This window comes from Hemicordylus capensis, chromosome 2 (genome assembly GCF_027244095.1).
Source record: "Hemicordylus capensis ecotype Gifberg chromosome 2, rHemCap1.1.pri, whole genome shotgun sequence".
Lineage (NCBI taxonomy): Eukaryota > Metazoa > Chordata > Lepidosauria > Squamata > Cordylidae > Hemicordylus > Hemicordylus capensis.
This window is the reverse complement of record NC_069658.1, coordinates 358652137-358675040: the sequence shown is the minus strand read 5'-3', so window position 1 is coordinate 358675040 and position 22904 is coordinate 358652137. Positions and strand designations below refer to the sequence as shown.

Sequence of the window (22904 nt, the reverse complement as noted above, 5' to 3'; positions counted from 1 at the left end):
AGGTGTGGATTCCCATCTTGGAGTCATTAGAAGTAAAGCATGCGGTTCCAGTCTGTTCTAGGTCCATGAATGCAGCTTTAGAAAAACCACCTGAGACTGAAATCTCTATAGTTATAGAGACTAGTTATGTTATCCCTTGCCCCCAGTGACGAAGGTGATTGCTTTGCCTTCATACATAAGCAAATGTACTATGTGTATAAGCAATAAAGTTGCCTCCAACTTTGCTAGACTAGTGGCAGACCTGTGAACTACAACCCAAATTCTGGATTGCTGCAATTAATGTGTCACTTTGGTAGCCAGTTGAACTTTACTCACTCTTTCCATCACTCATGACGTCTATGAATTTCTGAGGAATGAGGTATGAATATGGATGAAGCCTTGTTACCACTGACATGCTAGACAAGAAAGGCTTCCACTTTAGTGGCTAAGTCCCACAGCCTCTTTTTAATGCCAGAAGCTGAAAAAGCGAGTGAGGCAAAGCCTCTGAGCACAAACTGCTTTCCCCTTACACTGTAGTTCATGCAAGACAAACAGGCCACACAAATGTGAGATTAGAAAGAAGCGCTTCCAGGACAAGAAGCATGGCTTCTAGGCATCTTGCTTCTAGGCTTGTTGGCATGCTTGAGTGATCCCCCCACCTCACATTTTAGACATCAACCTCTGGATCCTGGCTAGGAATCCAGGTCACAACTTGAAAATTCTGGGCAGAACTCCCTTAATGGAAGCCTCCGTGGATGGAAAGAGAATTGTGCTCATGAACAGCGACCTTGTGAGAGTGGAAGCGGTCACTGCATGAGCAGAACTCTCCTTCTGTAAATGGAAGGAGCTTTAACTGATGGAGTGGCACTCTGCTATGTATTTGGATGCTGCCTTCCGATTTTACTTTTAAAACTACTGCTGAATTCGGAGATGGAATCCCTGCTGCTTCTTGTGCCCATTTCCTTCATGGTCCTGTTATCTCGTCTCCAGGATTGAATGGGTGCTGCATAGCTAGTAGTGCATGATATAGACGACAGGAGCAGGGTCTGCAGAAGCTGTGGCTATCCTGTATCCTGGTTCAGCAGCAGATTTATAGAGGGGGAATCTCTGGGTGGAAATCTGGGAACCTTATTTCAAGCATTGTCTGCTAGGGAATATTTTTGTTGGACTGCCTGAGACACAAACACCTAGGCGAGATTTTTTTCCAGTACTGATCTACTGAGGAGAATTAGGAGATACATTAAGCACCTCTTTCAGAATCACATTGATTAGATTTTTCCAAGGGGATCAGCAGAGGGCACGAAGTAGAAATATTTGACACATCTCCACTGAATGAGAGGATTTCATTTAAAAATATTATATTTATCCTGTTTTATCTTGTTGTAAAAGCAAAACGTGTGTGTGTGTGTGTGTGTGTGTGTGTTGCATGTGAAAGAAAATTTCTGCAAACATCAAATACTAATCTGTTAGTTCTGATAATTTTAAATTATTGTTTCAATTTGTATTAGACTGGGCTCTTCCCTAAGACTAAATAATCCCTAATGCCAATAATTGTTTAATGAAGAAAAGTGATTTATAAATGGACAGATTTCTATTAGAACAGCTCTTTAGAAGTTTGGTAAGTATTAGAGAGAACTTGAAGGTGTTTAGTGTGAACACCTTAGCTCTCTTCAGACATTACGCAGTATGTCCATTCAGGTGTCTGTACACATGCACATGTTTTCATAAGGATGGCTGTATATGTGTTAATTTTAAAAGTGAATGAGTACAGGCCCTCTGAAATGCAGGACACAGATGGGAAGTGTACTGCTGAACATGCATTCAGCATAACGTGTAAATAAGTGTATGTGCATACAGATCTGTCCCATGCACACTATACACAGATTGTATGTGCCTTAACCATAACCTGTGAATAGGGTTCTTGTCATAATCAGAACTGTTCTCTGAATCAGATTTGAATTCTACAACTCTTGATTATCAATATTATTTTCAGTAGTTCTGAAAATGCAGTGGTTGTATCCTATGAAAGCTAGTCATGACTAAGCACCATTAATATCAATGAAACTAGGCATCATGACTTTAAGTCCCTTTAATTTCAATGGGACTTAGTCATGGCTAACTTTCTTAGAATACCATCCAATGGGTGTATCTATGTGTTGTATTCTATCCAGTATCTTTTATCTTTTGTTTTTTCGAAGTTTGTCCAAGTAGGTATCCTATAGAGAGTGTGTGGGGTGGAGTCAGAAAGAAAAAGGGAGGGGAAGAAGAAGGAGAAAATGGAGTTGTTTCTGAATTAACTCTTAGTTAAGTCCGTATAAGATTACTTTGTATTTCTGAGAGTAGCAGCTATAAAATATTTGGCAATGAGCTAAGCGTGTGAGCCTGCAAAGCTTGTGAATGCTCCTGAGACTTCATTACTAGGCCTATGTTCCTCAACTGCTTTCTGCTATCACTGCTGCTGATTGTTTCTCCAGCTCCCTGACCTGCCCAGCCCCTGAAGGTACTTTCTCCTTCTCTATCCTGGACTCTGTTGTTCCCTGGATGCCCAATGCAGCATGGCTCAGATCCCACCACCACCTTTTTTCTTGTCCATCCCGGGATAACCTGCTCTTCCCTGGAAACAATGGAGGTCCTATTTCTGCAATTACCTCCTCACTATACTGACCCCTGATTTTACTCTAGCAAAGCAGAAGGCTATATTGCTTCACTGCCTGGGCCCTGAAGGCCAAAGAATATATAATCATTTGCCCTTTCCTGCCAACTTGGAAGGGGATGCCAATTCTTATGAAGCTGCACTTCAAGCCTTAGATGATCATTTCAACCCTATTTGATTGTGATTGCTGAACGTTACAATTTCTGTTCTAGATCCCATCAGCCTGGTGAATCTGTTGATCAGTATATCACAGCATTTCATGCCTTAAGTGTAACCTGTGACTTTGCCCACTTTACTGATGAACTGCTGATAAGGGAGCAGATTGTTATCTGCTCCAAAAACAAATGGCTCCAAACTGAATGAAAAACAGTATTGGAACAGAAAACGTACCTTGGATAAAGTTACAGAGATGGCTAGGAGTGTGGGAAATGCTCTTTACTGTGCCAAATTGCTCTCTTTGGTACCGCAAAACCCACCTCCAGAAATCCAGGATGTTCAGTCTATTGGAAGTTAAAGGACTTTGCGCTGTCTCTTTGTCTCAGACAGTGGAGGACAGACTAGTAAGTCAGAGGGCTAGAGAGTCAAGACATTGGTCATCCCTTCTCCACTGCTTTGATGCTATCCCTTTGATATGTAGATTGCTAATCTCAGGGATTCAACTTCCTTTCTCTCTCTCTTCCCTACCTGCCCTTCTACCTTGCAACATGGCAAGCCTCTCTCCCTGCACCATATGTGCAGAGAAGATGCAGAATCCATCTGCATCCAGCTAGATAGATAGATTAGAGATCCTAACTCCTCACTTTCCTATCTAGAATGGAGTTCCTGAATGAATGTCTTTTATATTGATTTGAAACTATGAATTGGCTCCAAGTTACTTTACTCTCAGCATACACACATGCCTAACTAAATCCGCTGTGTTGTGCCTCTGTGCACTCTGCCATAATGAGAAAGGGATTCTCTCACCACAGAGAATTTCCAACACAGTCTAAGTCCTTCCAAGACAATCTTCTAATATGGCACTACCACACAAAGTAGCAGCACAAAAAAGGAGGACCTACGAGTACAGGCACTTTGTCCACAAAGCTGATTTTGCTCACTGTCCTGCATGGAAGGTCACTTGCAACAGGTGCAAGAAAAGGGGACAGTTTGCTAAAGTTTGCAAGTTTGCAGTCCACTCCATTACTTATTCACTATATGACGAGGAAGCAGATGAACCACTTCCTGACAGCCTTTTAAGTGTGAAAGAATCAGAGCCTGCTTCTCTACACTGCCAAGTTAAACTTAATAGCCATGAAGTACAGATGCTGGCTGATCCTGCCTCCCTTATCCTTTACATGAAACTCAGAGCTGCACCTGCAGTCCTCAGACAACTACCCATGGGAGCTTCCCCTGGATACTACACTGCTGTCCTGGAATACAAAGGATGCATTGCAGAAGGGAAAGTGTCACAAAAAGGAGTCTCAATATTGGGCTGGAAGCATCAGAAAGATCTATGGATCGTGTTAGACCCAAATAGCACGGAACCCATATTACAGATGATGGTGCATCCGTATGCTGATTGCTGATTTCTCAGACTTTTTTCTGATACTCCTGGCACTGCCATACATTTCAAACATAAAATTCAGATGAAGGCAAATGCAATACCTGTACAACACAAAGTGAGGAACATACATACCCATAGCATTGTGCCAACTATTTGAGAGAAAAGCTCTTAAGACTACAGCATGCTGACATCATAGACCCAGGTGATTCATCAGAATGGGTCTCTCCCATTGTTCTTGTGAGGAAATCAAATGGTACACTTTAAATGTGCATAGATTTAAGAGATGTGAACTCCAACATGGAAATAAATTGTCATCCATTACTCAATATCAATGAAATACTGCTTACTCTGAAAGAGGCCTCAGTGTTCACAACTTTGGATTTCTCTTTGGCCTATCATCAAATTCCTCTGTTCAAAAACAAGGGTGTGCGAACCGGTCCGGTTCAAACCCCAGTTTGACTTAAACTGGGGCAGTTTGAGTGCTCTAGGTTTGAACTGGACTGGCACCCCAAAAGGGTTCAAACCAGACTGGCCATAGTTTGAACTGCATTGGTTTGTACTGGTTCAAGGTTCTGATAAAAGGGAATCTAATGAGGATTCACCATTATGAGTAAAGGGGCAGGGGGGCTTCCTAGAGCTAGAGGGTGTGGGAGGGGAATCAGGACTGCTTACTTTAATCACCAGTATCAGGAGCAGTGGCAGCTCCCCCCACACCCTGGGATACTCCTCCGGAATAGCCTGGGCCTGCTGTAGCCTGATTTGGGCCATTTTAGTAACCTAAATAGTGATCTAGCATTTACAGAGGCCCAAATCGGGAGGCAGCTACCCAGGCTAATCTGGAGGAGGCCAGTGGGGATGTGGGGGAGCTGCTGCCACCCCCAACTCTGCCACCAACAATTAAAGTAAGTAGCCCTGACTCCCCTAGGAAGCCCCTCTGCCCCTTTACTCATAAAAGGGAATCCTCAGTGGATTCCACTTCAGGAGTAGACCCCCAAACCAGTCCATGAATCAGTTCAAACCAGTCCAGCAGTCAAACCATACCAGGTATGGTTGCACCAGAACCAGACTGGGCTGAGTTGGTTTGAATGCTATTTGGATTCGAACCGAACTGGACTGACTGGTTCCATACACATCCCTACTTAAACATTCTCGCAAATATACAGCCTTCATTACCCCAGAGTATTTTTTCCAATACAAAAGATAGCCCTTTGGATTGACCTTTGCAGCTTCGGTATTTCCAAGAATGATGCATGCAATATTTGGGACTATGGATGGATCACTTACTTTCAGGATGACCTTTTAGTGTATGGCAAAACCACCAAGGAGCATTCATTCATTCATTCGATTTCTATACCGCCCTTCCAAAAATGGCTCAGGGCGGTTTACACAGAGAAATAACAAACAAATAAGTTGGCTCCCTGTCCCCAAAGGGCTCACAATCTAAAAAGAAACATAAGATAGACACCATCAACAGTCACTGGAGGTATTGTGCTGGGGTGGATAGGGCCAGTTACTCTCCCCTTGCTAAGTAAAGAGAATCACCACGTTAAAAAGGTGCCTCTTTGACAAGTTAGCAGTTAAACTGGTATAGACTGATACTGAGTAAAGAAATGTCCTTTGACAACCTGACTGCTGTGGATTGACATCAAAGTGATTAAGTCAGAGGAATTATTACATAGTAAGGAGCACAGGTCACCTTTTCCTGGTTAAGTTGTTCCACAAGTTGGTACTTCCTGTTTGTACAATTAATATATGTAGGTAAAAACTCTGTGTGAAGGTTTGCCCTACTCTTTTGGTGTCAAGTTGCATGTGGGTCATTATTACATGACTACCTCTAGGCATCAGGGTTGTTCGAAAGCCTAAAAGATATAGATGTAGTTACCAGAGTGGAGTAGCTGAACCTGATCTAGTTTGGCTTTGCTGTTCATTATAGTTATTACATTCTTACTCATGAGTATATATTGGGTGGGGATGATGATTTGTGTCTCTGTATATCTCAGTATATACTCTCAAATGTTCTATGGATACTGTATACATTTCTCTCCAAAGAGATTTTAAGGCCCAAGCTTTGCAATATATGGAATGGGTGGCTGCTGTTTCCTTGGGTTTCTCCAAGAAAGTTGAGCTAAAGGAGAATGCATGATGCCATGGCATTGCACTCAAGGACCCCAGCAAATGACAACCCATGAAGTGCAGTAAAGCAGGGAAACTGTGCATGATGCTTCTTCTTTAAATGTTAATTGGGAATGTGGAAGAAGTTGGTCAGTGGTAGCCACATAGTTTAGGCCAAAGTTAATTGACTGAAAATAGTATGATGGTCCATGTTGTCCCACTGTTCAAAGTTTCCCTCTAGCTTTAGTATCGCTTAGTTGCTCATACTTAATGCTAATTGGCAATCAAGGCCATTGATTAATGAGAATTAATGGGCAGCCAAGGCCAGCTAGCGACAACACAGTCACCTCCCATGGCAGGAGCAAAAACAGAACTGAGGGATACAAGAGCCAATTTTGAAACTGACAAGAAAAAGATGAACAGTTTGAATTTGGGGAGCCAGTTAGCAAAAAAGAAGGCTTTCAGAAGGAACAACAGTGCTGTTATTGCTTTTGGGGATTGCTGTTGCTCTAGCCTGATGTTGCTTGCCTTTATGTTTCTTTGTTATTCCCTTACTCAACCTTTATATGGGCAAACAAACACATATTACAAAAAGCATCTCAGCTCCCCCTTTATAAGGAAGCTGGTCCTGTAAGGCTTCCCTGGAATCTCCTAATGCCTGGGGATTAGGAAATGTAAAACAAATAGATATGGAAGGCCACAAAGGACTACTATTTTATTCCAAAACTTAATCTTCACTCTTCTTCCATTTTTCTTTTCTAGACTTGTGGAATAACAAAGAAGAGCACCCATGAATGAAGTGCATTCATCTTGAACTTCACCTCCTCCTTTATGAGTCACTGGTGGCCTGAGTGACTCATAACACAGAACTTTCACTTTACATGGGAGTAAAAAAGATGGAAACACTTATTGGAAACACATTCTTGTGGGCATTGTTAATGATAGCTCCCTTGCTTTGTCTGACACATACAGCTTCAATGGAGTATCTAATCTTTATTATTCTTGCTCTAGTGGTTGTAAGAATTAAAAATGCTGAGGTAAATGAAGGTACATAACAGGGTGAGCCAGTTAGGAAACTGTCAACCCAGTGCATTAAAAACATATTTTGCTTATTAGTACGCCCCATTGATTTCAATGGAACTTATTTCTATGTGGGTGTTGGGCTCAGAGTTGGATGAAACCCAAATGGATCATCTAATGGAAACTCATTCAGGATTACCTTAACACCACAAGTATCTGTCTAGTCTTTTCCTTAAAGATATCCAGGAAAGTTAATTTGATTGCAGAACAATTCACTTAGCTATGAAATGTTAATGTTTAGTTCAGTTTCATCTCTGAAAATTAAACTCGGTGGCCACATTCTAGCAGGGAGACCTGTGTTTGACTGGATCCATGCACGAATCCTCTAACATATAGAGCCCTTTCTCCCAAGCAGAAAAGGGGATCTGACGGGGCGAGGGGAGGAAGCCACGAAAAGCTTACCTCCCCCCACAGATGAGCAGGTTCTTGCCTCAGAGCAGGCAGATCGCCCGGCTAGATGATCACAGGCTGCTGCCAGTTGCTCCAAGGCTTGGGGTGTCGGGATGCATTGCCCTGCATTGTCCTGCCCTGGAGCTCCAATAATGCACTGCGCAAGAGCGCAGTGCATTATGGGGATCCCCCCTCCCTGAGTTTGCTAGCCGTGGCTGCAAGCAGCCGTGGCTGACAGACGATCGGTAAAATGGGGTTAAGGGAGTGCTTGCTGCCTTAACCTCATTTTAAAGAGAGGGCTCGTAGGTGGGTTTGCCGCCATGGTGCTGCCAGGATCGGCCCAATCCCAGTGGATCACACAAGCATGCAAAACCGGGCGGGGCTCCCTTAGCCTGGTTTTGCATGTGTGAATGAATAGCCTCATTGGACGGGGTCTCACGATCAGTGAGACCCGGTTTTAACGGGTGAGCGGGAAGAGTGGGCTAAGCCCGGTCTCCCCACTCACGAGCGGGCAGGGAGCCCTGGGCAGCCGGATTGGCTGCCCACACAATGGCTGGCTCTGGAGCGGACCCGGCGGGGGCTGGGGAGCTCGGGGGCCGCGTGGCCCCCAGAAGCCTCAGTATGTCCTGTGTGAGCGCGCAGGGCATACTGGGGAGACCCCGAGCCAGGAGGCTGCTTTTAAGCCTCCCGGCCGGGGGTCTACTCACAAGTAGCCGTGGCACAGAGCCGCGCCTACTCACGAGCAGATAGCCCAGGTTTGCGGAGCACTCGCTCCGCAAACCTGGGCTAAGGGGCGGGCTACAGGAGTGGGGTAGCCGCTCCAGAACCACCAGGCTCAGCTGCAAACCCGGTGGTTCTTACAATCACAAAAATCGGGCTAGGATTTTCCTAGCCCGATTTTTGTGATTGTAAGAATAGCCCCGTTGTCTGAGTGGTCCGCTTTGACAAAGCCAATCATCTGTTTGGGGTGGGGACTGATTCTGGGCATCTCCTTCTCCTGAGCAGGTTATTGGTGCTTTCAAAGCTGGCCATATTTACCATCTGTTCATTGGGTGCATGCATAGATCCTTTTCTACAAGCAGAGGCATATTATCTACTCTTGCTGTCCTAACCCATATTTGTTTCAACTTCCTCAGTTTATTTTAGAGACAGCCTATTAAGTGTGTGCTTGGGAAGAGGTGAGAGTATTTTATTTTATTTTATTTTATTTTATTTTATTTTATTTTATTTTATTTTATATAAACCCTCTTGCCACTAGTGGAGATGAGTGATTCAGTCTGTGGGCAAAAGGGATATTCTGGTGGATTGGCATTAGTGATAGCAGGAGTGGTCAGGAGCGGAGCTCTGGCACTTCTTGAGCTATAGGAGCAGCGCTCCGGGACTTCTCGCTGTACTCCCATGCTCCCCCTCCCCCCTCCTATGCTCTAAGTTTGTAGGTGGCTCATAGACACCAGACTAGTAGCCATTGATAGATATTGATAGACCGGTCCTCCATGAATTTATCTAAGCTCATTTTAAAGCCATCCAGGCTGGTGGCTGTCACCACATCTTGTGGCAGATAATTCCACAGCTAAACTATGCACTGTGTGGAAAAGTACCTCCTTTTGTCAGTCCTAAATTTCCTGGCCTTCATTTTCATGGGATGATCCTTGGTTCTAGTGTTGTGCGAGAGGAAGAAAAATTTCTTGGCACAATGCCTCTGAATACCAGCTGCAGGGGAGCAACTGCAAGAGAGAAGGCTTGTCCTCGCCCCTTGCCTGTGGCTTCCAGTGGCATCTGGTGGGCCACTGTGTGAAAAAGGATGCTGGACTAGATGGGCCTTGGGCCTGATCCAGCTGGGCTGTTCTTATGTTATGTTCCTATGTTCCTCTGGTCTGACCCGGCCTAGTCCAACACTCAGTATTTCCACTGTACATGGCACTCCCAGGGCTCAGATGCATAGGTTTCCAGCTGTACTAATTCTAAATGATAGCTTGTAGCTTTAAATAATAGCAGAACTAACAGACTGTATGGTTTGTGCCTTTTTCTACCATTGAACTTTTCCAATCTTGCTCTTCACTTTTCCTTGGCATGTTTATTTTCGTTCCTAGATCAAGAACTCTGGGAACTAAGGTTAAAACATTCCCCGAGGCTCTTCTCATGATCAGTGAGAAGAACCTGGATGGGGTTTGTAGGGAGAGCAGTCAGCTGTCTCTGGGTGGCCACAGTGGCCACCCATACAACTGCCTGCTCCGTCACGGAGCTGGTGGGGGCTTGAGAGTTCGGGGGCCGCATGACCCCTGGTAGTTCCAGCATGCTGGAGAGACCCATGAGCCTGGAGGCTGCTTTTTAACCTTCCGGTCGGGGTTCTCCTCATGAGTTGCTGTGGCGCGGAGCCGCGCTGCAGCAGCACACAATCTGGTAACCCCACTCGCTCCGCTAACCTGGGCTAAGGGGAGGGGTAGTTTAGGTGGTTTACTGCCGGGAGCTGCTTGGCTCCCGTGGCAGCACACGACTGCCAAAAAGTGGGCTAGGATTCCTTAGCCCGCTTTTTGGCGGTCATGAGAATCGCCTCCCTGTTTTCTTTGGTCCAACATAGCTAAAATATCCCTTTAAGAGAAGGCATATATGCACCCCTGGAGCAGACATGGGTATACACATGGGGGAGGGTGCAGCAGGACCTTAGCCTAACCCCAAATGCTTCAATATAATTTTCTTTCACCTTTTATCCATAATCTTCTTCTGACAGAACTCACAACAATTATTGCATTCATCTAAGTGGGGTGGGTGTGGCCATAGCCTGTGTGGCTGGTGTGTGTGTGTGGGTATGTCAGTTGTTAAGGAGAGCACCGGCATTTCTGAATTTGCGACTACGCCACCGTTTGGCATTCACATAGACTCACTGCAGAAAGTGAGTCTATGCATTGTTCACGCAATGGTGAACAATGCATAGACTCACTGCATTGATCACACCATGGTGGTTTTCAATGCAACTCCAGCTGTTGTTGGACTGCAGCTCTCATCAACCCTGACGATTGGCCACTGAAGCGGGGGATGATGAGAGTTGTGGTTCAACAACAGCTGGTGGGGCCAAAGTTGTGCAGCCCTGCTTTAAGTCCCGGCACAGTTTCTACAACAAGAGATATACATCTTTAGAAGTCCAAGTTAATTCTTCCAAGGAGAAGACTCCTTTGGCAGATAAAGTTGTCTTTTCAACCTGCTACCTGCCTGCCTAGCAAAAACATGATTGTACAGCGGCGACTCGTAAGCTGATCAGGTGTTTAGTGAATTCAGTATGTGTCTTACAAGCAGGACCAAAATAAACCTGAATTTACCTGAACAGGGGTGCTGTATGGGAATTCAATTTTTTCATCATTCTGGGTAGTCACGGAAGGGTTGCTTGAGCTGATCAGCACAGGGGAGCTGATTTCCAAAGTCTGTCGTCCTGTGGGTGAATGGACCATCCTGTTGAGTGTATTTAAGGCAGTTGTGATAGAAAATTGCTTCATGCTCTTCCTTCTAGATTCAGGCCCTTTGCAGAATGTGGGTGACTCCAGGCCCTTTGCTCTAGGCAAGGATTTTCGTAAGGGTGAAGCACATTTCAGCTGGGAAGACTGGTAACTTTTGCTTGACTGAAGGAGTTGCCGTGCTACTGTATTTGGCTAGAAAAAGAAAAAAAAGATGTGTCTTTTGCTGCTATTGAAGCCCAAGTATTCTAAGGTACCATAAAACTCCAAGAATTAGTTGATTTGATATATTTGTCAACATGTTAATGACAGGGTTGTTGTTGTTTTTAGTAAGTTTGAGATTAGGGAAGGGCCAGACAGATCTACAATTGTTTGGCAATGTGCAAAGAACAGGGACCACTGGGGGCCCCACTGTGAAGGGAGGCCACCGTGAACCCCACCCCACCCTGCCATTCACCACTTGCTGCCCCACCATATCTACCGTGGCCGCCCATCCCCACTGACCCTCCTGCCGCTGCCCGTGGTGGTGAGAGGGCTACAGGTGAGAGAAAAACATAACACACAAGAGTACATCAGCTTAGTAGTACCACATTTGCACAATTTGTGTAAATTGTGCAAATATTAAATTTGCACAAATTGTGTTACACAAAAGTAAGTCCATTTGCACAATTTTCACATTTAATACAATTTGCACATTTGCACAATTTATGCAAATTACACAAATGCAACATTGCTAGGATGACGTACTATTGTGCAGAATGTGAGTCAATCTGTTTTACTGCAGATATTCAGGGTAGTTCACAACCTTTAGCCTTTGTGACTGTTGATCCAGGCCCCCTTTGAGAGCCTTGGCTACGAGCAGGATAAATAGTTTTAAAATGAAAGAATCAAACCATTAGTTTGATTTTCAAATAATGTTTTAAACTGGCGCACATCTACTAGTCTCCACACCTCATTTAGTTGGCAGGGAAACACAGTGCCCTCTATTTCCTTCCTTCCCTTCCCTTTACCAGTGGATGGGTGTGTCAGACCAAGCCACAAACAGCCTGGATTGGTTTTATTGGAAATTTCCCTCCTCCCTGCACTGGGCTTCTAATCCCATAGTTTGTTACTTCTCATATAGATTATTCCTGAGATTAAGTGGTACAAATACAAGTACTGACAGGTTAGTACTTTGCATATGATCAATACATTGTTCTTACCTCCACAAACAAGATGGGGAAAATCCCAGTTTTGTCACCTAATTTTCCCTCTGCCCAGTTTTCATCCACTCGTCTGATTACAGTGATGATATCGCCCTGGAAAGTAATAATAGATGGTTACCAGCATACTGGCCTGTGCTTGGTAATTAGCTGGTTTGTTTCTTTTAATATAGTGAGAGATGAACCATTCTAAACCTGGCTTTTAAACCATGAAAACATGAGATGATGCAGCATACCATGACATTTGACAAGTGAAGGAAGGCACCTTCACTTTTTCTATGTGAGGGTTTAGTAGTCTTGCTTTCTCTTTCAAGGTTTTAGGTAATTCCACACATACTCTTTCTGCTCGTGCAGCTCATAATAAAGAGTAAATAAAAAGCTACACTAGTAGTTTTGCTATAAAGATACGTGAATTGCAATGAAAGTGACAGGTCTGGTTAGTATATCCACTAGCCTGTCCTAATCACGGGAGTGTGGGCATACATGTCTCCCCTTTCTGCCCTCACCTGATTGCATGAAGGCGTGGCTTGTCCATCCATCCCTCAACATGAAGATTAAACAGAATAATATTTATTTCATGCTCTGAGATGCCCATGCAATTAGATGACAATGGGATGATGTGCCAGATTTTGTGTGTTTGTGTGTGACAGACTATCTATAAGGTCCTCCACCATGTGATTAGGATGGGTTAGTGGGTGTATTGTCCCAACCTGCCCATTAACATTTTGCAAAATTGACCCTTCCTCCCAAATCCTGCTATGCTGCCTCATCATGGCCAGGGTGTGTGTGTGTTTCTTGGAGGGATAAGCGAAGTACACTGGGAGGTATACTCCCAGTAAGGTCACCCAAGGAGTGAACATCATCCCAGCTGCCCAGCTAAAGAAGGATTATAGATCCGAAATGTGTTGGGCCAATAAAATTATTTTTTTCCTAGGCATTTTGAGATTTTCCCATCTTTTTTGTTTTTACTTTTTGAGATGCCTCTCCCTTGGATTTTGGATCATTCTAGGCTCTCCACATAACATTTTATCCAATCTTACCTTGGCTCTGAAAAAGAATTTGTCTCTGGAAAAAATCTGTCTTCAGCAACAATTTGGAGGTTCCCCCTCCCCGGTACCCTTTGGGACCTGAGTGCCTTAAGTGCCGCTACAGGAGAGGGAGACGACGCTCCCGTCATCAGCCTCACGGTCCCCTCCACCTCGCCCCCTTCTTCTTCCGGCCTGGCCAGGGACGCCACTGCCACCCCTCTGCCATCCCCCTTGATGACGAGCGGACTGGCTATCATGGGGTCCCCCGACAGCCCTTATGGTGATGTCATGGGGCTGCAGGTGGATTACTGGCTAGCTCAGCCCACGGACAAGCAGAAGGAAGGGGAGAAGAAGGATGCGAGCTCCAAGAACACCCTCAAGAGCGTCTTCCGCTCAGTGCAGGTGTCCCGGTTCCCCAGCAGCAGGGAAGCCCAGCTTTCCGGAACCATGGCCATGAAGGTTGTCACCAAAGAGAAGAATAAGAAAGTTTCCACCATATTCCTGAGCAAGAGACCCAAAGACAGAGAGGTGGACTCCAAGAGCCAAATGATCGATGGCATCAGCCGGCTCATCTGCTCGGTGAAGCAGCAGCAAACCATGCTGAAAGTTTCCATCGACAGAGTGGAGTGGAGCGACATCAAGTTTTTCCAGCTAGTCGCCCAGTGGCCAACCCACGTGAAACACTTCCCTGTTGGACTCTTTGGCTTGAAGCCCGCCTGATGACTTGTCCCCATAGCTAAGCAGGGTCTGCCCTGGTTGCATCTGAATGGGAGACTTGATGTGTGAGCACTGCAAGATATTCCCCTCAGGGGATGAAGCCGCTCTGGGAAGAGCAGAAGGTTTCAAGTTCCCTCCCTGGCTTCTCCAAGATAGGGCTGAGAGAGATTCCTGCCTGCAACCCTGGAGAAGTCACTGCCAGTCTGTGAAGACAATACTGAGCTAGATAGACCAATGGTCTGACTCAGTATATGGCAGTTTCCTATGTTTCCTATGTGTATATTCATTTCTCCATGTTCTCCTTGCTTAACACCTGAGATTCAGCTCTGTGTTCCCTTGGTGACTGAATGTGGCAGGTAACCATGCAAGACAGGGTCTTTTTCAGTTGTGACACTTATCCTCTGGAATGTCCTTCCAAGGGAAAGCGGTCTTGTCCCATCATTATTTACTTTTTGATATCTGGTAAAAACTTGGCTTTTTAGATTGACCTTTGGTGGTCACTGATCACAGGTGTGTGTGTGGAGGGGGTGGAACCTAAAGGGACACATGCTTCTGGAAAAAACTGGAAGTTACTGACTGATCATAATTTTCTATGGCATTTTTCATAGACATAATTTTCCATGGCATATTTTCATAGACATAATTAAAAACCAAAATTGTGTATAAACACATAATAAGAAATTCCTGTCTTGGCTTCTTTCTTTTGCTGATATGCTGGTGCCCATCACAGCTATATTAATATCCTAGAAGTCTCCATTGATTTCTATGGGCAGTTCTCGCTTGAGCCCTGGGGGAACATTTAAAAGTGGCTTCTCCATGTGAATCAAGAAATGGCCTGTACAGACAATGAGATGTTTTTATTTGGTCTTTTTATATCTCTGTGTGGGTGATTGTTAATTTGTGATGTTCCTGCTTTTCCTGCTGTCTTTTTTATTGATTTATTTTACCTGCTGGTATTTTTCGTTGCTGTGCATGTGTTGTTGTTTTTGACTGGGATTTTTTGTTTTGTTTTTTGTTTTGCAATTCTCATTGTTGAACTAGTTTCATTGTTTTGATGGTTTCATTGTTTTAACTTGCATTTTATTACCAGCCACTTTGGTTTGCTTGAAATAACAGTAACATATATATTCTATATTGATATATATTATATTATATTATATTATATTATATTATATTATATTATATTATATTATATTATATTATATTAATTATATATATTAGCCAGCGTGGTGTAGTGGTTAGAGTGGTGTAGTGGTGGAGCCAGCGTGGTATAGTGCTTAGAGTGCTGGACTAGGACTGGGGAGACCCGAGTTCAAATCCCCATTCAGCCATGATACTTGCTGGGTGACTCTGGGCCAGTCACTTCTCTCTCAGCCTAACCTACTTCACAGGGTTGTTGTGAGGAGAAACCTAAGTATGTAGTACACCGCTCTGGGCTCCTTGGAGGAAGAGCGGGATATAAATGTAAAAATAATAATATTCTTAAAATAAAATGAATAAAAATAAAGGCAAAGAATGACCTGGCCAGTGGACCTCTCTGGATGAAAAGTTGTATAAATAGGACACAATAGGATCTTGTAGTTATGGTAAATTTGAACTCTGTCCAGGATTAGGTTTATGATTAGAAGGATTAGAAGGATTATGATTTTTATTGGACACTCTTTATTAATTTTTGGAACAACAAGATACATATAAGATGACATCCAACCTTCTCTTTCACTTGGTGTAATTTAATATAATTGAAATATAATTATGTTCTTTCCTTTTTCTTGACTAATGAAAGATATTTCTGTTTGTTTATATGCTTAAAAAATAAAATAGAGAAAAAGATTCAGTTGAGATTGCATATTATTATATATCTTAATGCTACTAATGATCATTCTAAAGTGGCAAAAAGTACATTGAAAAATAGCAACGATGTACTGCAGTTTAATGATAGTTTTGAAAAGGGGCAGGCACCACAATCAAGACAGTCCTCAGTCATGTCACCACCTGCTGCACTTTAAACAGAAGGGCAGAGCCTTTGGAATCATCTTAGGGCATGGGGCAGCACATAGGTGGAAACATTCCTTTAGAGAAGTGCTCAGGTGAATTTTTGACTTTCCCCCCTTTAAAATGGCAGATCCACCTATCATGCCTTGTTACAAACTGCTTTTTGAAACTCCCTTCCATTTAAAAAATGGTTTATCATGCAGGACCACTAATACAGTTACTAAGCTGAAGCCAAGGTTGGATGGCTCCGTTCACAATGAATTAGAGGGCCATGAAGACCAAATGGTCTTTGTATCTGAACAAAATTCTACATGTGCTGAAAAGCAGCATTTGGTTAAGTATTATTTTCCAAGGATGCTTGGAAGCTGCTTTAATCATAGCCCCAGTCAAGAAGTAGCCCTGACTCATGAAACCCTGAACTTCACAGAACCATGCATTTTCTTGCATTCCATCTCCTCTAATGATGCCTCTGAATACCTGTTGCAGGGGAGCAACAGCAAGAGAGAATGCATGCCTATGGGCTTCTCATAGGCATCTGGTAGGCCACTGTGGGAACCAGGATGTTGGACTAGATCCAGCAGGGCTCTTTTAATGTTATGGATTATGTCCAATCACAAGCACAGCACTTGAAAACATGAACAAATTGCACCTTGCTACAGTTCATTGGGCTGTTGCCTTGTCCCCCACCCTGAGTAGGGACTCTGAGTATGACCCTGAAGAGCAGGATTCGCACCAGACCCAGTCCTGGGCCCTCACACTGGGCCAGAACCCTAGCATTGGACCAGGGGCGGAGCTATCATTGGGCGAATGGGTTCAAAGAACCCGGGCCGTGCCCAATCAGGAGCAGCCATTCACAGCCCTGACACACACCCCGTGTCTGATGTCAGACACGGGGGTGGGGATGGTAGTTTAGCTCCCGAGCAGGGGCCACGCGGCCCCTTCGGGAGCTAAACAAAGGCCGGCGCTGTGTGTGTGTGTGAACACAGGGCCAGCCAGGAGCGGCTCTTCCCTGAAAAGGCAGGGAAGAGTTGCTCCTGGCTGGCACTGCGAACGCAGTGCCAGCCTAACTAGCTCCTGAAGGGGCCGTGCGGCCCCTTCAGGAGCTAAGACTGGTGCTGCGTTCGCAGTGCCAGCCAGGAGCAACTCTTCCCTGCAGGGAAGAGCCGCTCCTGGGCTGCGCTGCGAACGCAGCACCAGCCTTTGTCTAACTGCCGAAGGGGCTGCACGGCCTCTTCAGCAGTTAAGCTGCTTCTTCCGAACGGAGCCTCAAGGCTCCGTTCGGGAGCCAGACCATGCCCCCTGCATCTGACATCAGACACGGGGGCGTGGCTATCCCCTGAGTCTGACGTCAGATGCAGGGGGCAGGGCTATCGGGGCGCCCGCCGCAGCCGCACATGAGCTGCCGGCGGGCTAGCTACGCCCCTGCATTGGACGCCCTTGAAGCAGCAGTCTCAGAGACTGAGCCCCTTAGACCATTGGTCTATCTAGCTCAGTATTGTCTATACAAACTGGCAGTGGCTTCTCCAAGGTTGCAGGCAGGAATCTCTCTCAGCCCTATCTTGGGACAAATTATGGAAATGGACGCTGGACGTAACCCCCCCTGATTACCTGATGTGCCTTGTAATCCCCCACCCCCGAGTTACAGTACTACCTGCATATACTTCATAACCTTGTGGGTTTCCAAATCCTTGTGTGTAAATCTTTGTAGATATATCCTGTACAAACAACCCCTTTGTATATAATTGTGCTTTGGCAACGTACTGTATGCTTTGGTAGTTTGTTGGTTCAATAAAAAAATCTTGTCCTATAAAAAAAAATCTTGTCCTATCTTGGAGATGACAGGGAGGGAACTTGAAACCTTCTGCTCTTCTTAGCGTGGCTCCATTCCCTGAGGGGAATATTTACAGTGCTCACACATCAAGACTCTCATTCATATGCAATCAGGGCAGACCCTGCTTAGCTATGGGGACAAGTCATGCTTGCTACCACAAGACCAGCTCTCCCCTTGAAGAGCTGGTCTCTCCCACACAGTTACACTCCTGGATATTTGCACGCAAGTGCCGGCAACAAGCTAGGCAGGATAAGATAGGGAGGAGTAGGAGTGTTGGACTCCAGGCTGCCCCTTTTTCACTATCCAGGCAGGAGGCAGAGCCCAGGAGGGTTAGCCTGAGCTCAGATGTATTTAAGAGCTCAGTCTACCATTGACTGCGGTTGGAGAAACTTGCCCCATGGAACTGTCTGTGATGCTGCAATTTGCCTTGCCTTCCAAACCTTATATAAGCTCTTGAGCATGGAACAGAACCAACTCCTCAAGGTCATAGGAGTCACTGAACTCCTTTTGCCTTCATGAGCCCTACCTTGCCATGGTGAGTTGGTTCTTCGGGGATATCGTGCTGTAGTGGGCAGAGGAAGAGAAAACCTTTCATCCCTGCAAGCTTCCAAAAGGAATTAGTGAAGGAACGGTAAACTTCCCCACTCTTAACTTGCAAAGTTTATCTGATCGTGCTAGCCACTATAAATACATTTCCTCTCCCTTTGTAAAATGGTTTCTGCTTGCCTTATGTCAAACAGTAAATCCCAGAATTCTAACTGTGCTGTGGAAGTGGAGAGGCATTCTGTCTTCAACAGCAAATAAACAGAATGAGTAACCACTGAAACAAAGACAAATAAATAAATAAAAATTAAAAAGAAACAAAGCAAAACAAAACCAGATGGTGTGAAGTGAAGATAATGTGTGTAGCTACAGAAGAAATGGTCTCTTCTTTGTGTGCCCTGTGCTGTTTTCGGTGATGTGGAAAGACACTTTTAAAAGTGTGGATAGTGTCAAAATAAGCAGCAGGAGACCTGCAGTGAAAATGGGCACTTGCAGCGGATTCCTCCTCATTGCAGGCTGTGATGACAACTGGCTGTTCGATATCTGAGCTGCCCTCCTACAGCTCCCTTCCAAGCCCCAGCCCCAAATCTCCAATATTGTGTGAAAACATCCCTTAAAGCTTGCTTCATCGTTCAAGTTGCTGCAGCACTGCCATACATGTGGGTTTTGCTGATTATTACACCATGAACCAGTTGCTCATTTACACTGCAAGGCACACCTTGTTATCCTCCAGATCCCAAAGGGAACATGCTTAGCAAGGACAAATGGCAGATATTTGCTGGACAAATGCAAAATATGCAAGGGATCTATGCAGTGTGGTTGGGGATGGATTGCTGCTTCTGAGATGCCTAGCTATGCCGCCTCTTTGTGCTGGTTCAGACATCATGTGGAACCATAATTAAATCTTGATTCTGTGTCATGTCTCCAAGACTTGGGTATGTGTGCTCCCCTCTTCCCTTTCTGTGTGCGAGTCTGAGTTTTACTTTTGGTTACAGTTAGAAACAAACCAAGATTGTTTGTGATGTCTGAACCAACCAATCTTTTGTTTATTTTTACAAACTTCCTTGAAATAAACTGAGATTTGAATCCAAGCCTGAAATGAATTGCAGGTCTTGGTTTATTTCAAGCAATTTGATTATAATAAACCAAGATCAATCAGTTCGGATGTTACAACCAGTCTTGGCTTGTTCTAACTGTAACACAGAGTAGTATTCTTCCACATGTGGGAAAGGGAGGGGAGGTGGGAGCTCAGATGTTGCATGGAACCAACATTTAATGATCTGAAACCACCTAATGGCGCAGTGGGGAAATGACTTGATTAGCAAGCCAGAGGTTGCCAGTTCGAATCCCTGCTGGTATGTTTCCCAGACTATGAGATACACCTATATTGGGCAACTGCGATATAGGAAGATGCTGAAAGGCATCATCTCATACTGCGTGGGAGATGGCAATGGTAAACCCCTCCTATATTCTACCAAAGACAACCACAGGGCTCTGTGGTCACCAGGAGTCAACATTGACTTGATGGCACACTTTACTTTATTATGGGTGAGTGAACCAATTCTCTTTTCTAAGTTAATTTGATACAGTTTTATTTTATAATCATTAGATTGCTTGCACGGAAAACTCTGATGTTTCCAACGCTGAAGGTTATGCTCCCAAACAGCCCAGTGTGTTTCATGATGCAAATGAAACAAGATGGTGATAGGATGGTGAAACTGGTTGGTGAAAGCTGTGATTGTGTAGGGATATTTTGAAATAAACATTTTCTAGTGCGCCCTCCCCCCCCACCGCCGAGGGAGCTACAGCCATTTAATTAATATTGCCCTTCGGTCACTGAATGACGCATCAAAAATCTGGCCCAATAGACTCCCATGTTGGGTTTATGACAGGATGTTTCCACTCTGGCAGATCTCCTCCATTGTTAAATCAGATGCTAATGTTTGTTTTGTGGGAAGTTATTTAAGATTAATTATTTGTCCACTGACAAGTTCAGCACTGAGCTCTGTGAGAATTCTCCTTTTCAGGCTCTTCATAATGAGTGTTGACAAAGATATGGAGCTGTTCCATTGAGGTGCCTGCGCCCTTAACAATTGATTGTACAAAACCTTTAGAGCAAACTGCTTCAAGGCTCAGGGGCTGTGCAGAACACATTCAAATGACACAATTTCATACCATATATTGAACTTGCAGCACACCTGCTAAAAAGAGTGCCTGTCACTGCTCTAGACCTTAGTCATCCAGACAGGCAGCATGAATGGTAGTGACTGGCTGAGTGCACATGGCTCCTATTGCCCAATGAATTTACACTCTTTTACTGGAGCACTCAGTACTCATCACTGATAGAGAAGAGATACCGGCTATGCTGAATCACGGATGTCTCCTCAAAACTATTCTGAAGCAGCTGCGCATGCTTAAATGAGATCTCCATTGCTGACCGGCAAATGTTGAACTTACCTTATGAAAAGTCAGGCAGTTTGATTTTTCATTTTTATTCCTGGATTTCAGATCGAAGTTGTAAAGTGCTCTGCAAAGGGGCAGTGGCTGTGGCAGCTGTTTGATAACTTGCACCGAGTTTGTTGGGAAAACTCCGCTGACTCCGTTGATCTCTCCTAGGTACCAGTTCTCATCCAGCTGACGGTGCAATATAATGATGTCACCTTTGTTGAACCTCAGCTCTCCAGGGTTGTGTCCTCTGTAGCTATACAGGGCTTTAGCCTGGGGTACCTTCAGGCAAGAAAGAGGGAAATGAGTGACTGCATGACCAGCTGATGCAATATTGAACAATGCATGATCTTGCGAAGTGCATGTTTACTTTAAGATCATGACTGATATCATGGGAACTAAAACAAGGTCTCAGCAACTACTGAGCCAGTGGCCGCATTTGCACGTAATGCAGACCCGCGGTCCTGCTCCCCCCTCCCCCTGCTCTCCTGTCCGAATTTGGACACCACAGAGAGCTCCCTCTCTGCAATCAGCAAGACTGGCTGTCTGGCTGCCTGGGCTTCCTTCTTGATTGAAGGACAGCCCCAGCAGCCAATCGAAGCTGGAACAAGGGAGGAGCTTCCTCTCAACTCTGGTTGCTGGGCAGCAAGAATGCGGTGCGGCATTTGGATGTAATGCTGGCACAGGTCCAGGCAGTGCAAGTTTCTACAAACAGGAGGTACACATTGGAGTCCAGGGAGGGAAACTGCAGATCCATTTTCTGGTGAAAATTTGGGCATACAGAAACTGAAACTGGAGGCCCCTTCACCTCCAGTTCCATGCTAGGTACAAATGTGGCCAACAACTTTACAATGGTAGGATCTGAAGTGATTGACAGAGTATCCTAATTTATATTAGTGTCGAATGCACTTGTTACTGATGAGTAATTTATATTAGTTGTTTTTTAAATGAGAAGTCCCCATTTGGACACCCCAGACACCACTCTGCTTCCTTTACATAGTGCTGGCATGGAGGACCTGTATTTTGAAGTCCAGGAAGGATGTGTGTACACGTTTACAATGGAGAGATCAGAACAGTCACGTATATGAGAAACCTGGCAACAGTTTTCATATGTTTGCAGAGTCATTCTGATGCCCCAAGACTGACTTCCTGTATCAAAATCTCCTTCCTGAGACTGATTAATCAGAAGCCCCTCTGCCAGTCTTTGTTAATGCATTTGGTTGCGTTCCTTCCTGCATTCCCCAGGAAACCCATTCACCATCCTGATCTCTCAGGATTGTTCAGTCTGTGGACAAACAAAAAGGCCATCTTCCAATCCATCTGGGTGATTGTTCCAGCAGGTAAAGCCCATCTCCTGTCTGATGCCAAGGTTGGCACATTAATATATCCTATACCCAACTCCATCTTCCTTTGTCCTGACCCCAAGAGGGTAGGAATTCTCTGGATTTTTCCAGACACACGGTTTTTGCCTTATTTAATGGGGCTTCATTTTGCCCCTCTCTCTTTCACCTTCCAGACCTGATCCCAGGTCCGTGACTTCATGCCAGTCCAGCTCTTCAATAGGTATGTCAGGAGATGCTTTGCCCCATCTGTCCCATGTCTCCTGGTGCTTTTATTATTTTCCTCCCCCTAAACCCCCTTTCCTGTCCCATGTATGAATGGCTGTGTATGGATATGTTGGACTAGACCAGTGTTTCTCAACCACCAGTCCGTGGACCGGTGCTGGTCCATGAGCAGTTGAGTGCTGGTCCGTGCTGGAATTAATCCTGCCACGAAACAATTTCGAGCTGATGGGGGCCTCCATTGCTGGGAACTCTCTGGAGCTCATTTCTAGGCAGGCAACCCTCACTGCTGGGATAGCGTTCATTTCAAAGAAGCTAAATGAGTGTTATCCCAGCAGCGAGGGCTGCCTGCCTAGAAATGAGCTCCGGAGAGCTCGCAGC

The 22904-nt window shown here is 44.9% G+C and overlaps 1 protein-coding gene across 3 annotated transcripts in view; it reads right to left on the bottom strand.

The window, feature by feature from the left end:
* The window catches only part of SH3RF2 (SH3 domain containing ring finger 2), a 120712-nt gene that overhangs the window by 40198 nt on the left and 57610 nt on the right, over window positions 1-22904 (bottom strand). For all 3 annotated transcript variants that reach the window (XM_053303004.1, XM_053303005.1, XM_053303006.1), the window contains exons 3-5: window positions 20974-21243; window positions 12406-12501; window positions 11072-11398 (exon numbers count right to left, since the gene is read on the bottom strand). In XM_053303004.1, the coding sequence (XP_053158979.1) occupies window positions 11072-11398; window positions 12406-12501; window positions 20974-21243 (693 nt within the window). The remainder of the gene's footprint in view (window positions 1-11071; window positions 11399-12405; window positions 12502-20973; window positions 21244-22904) is intronic.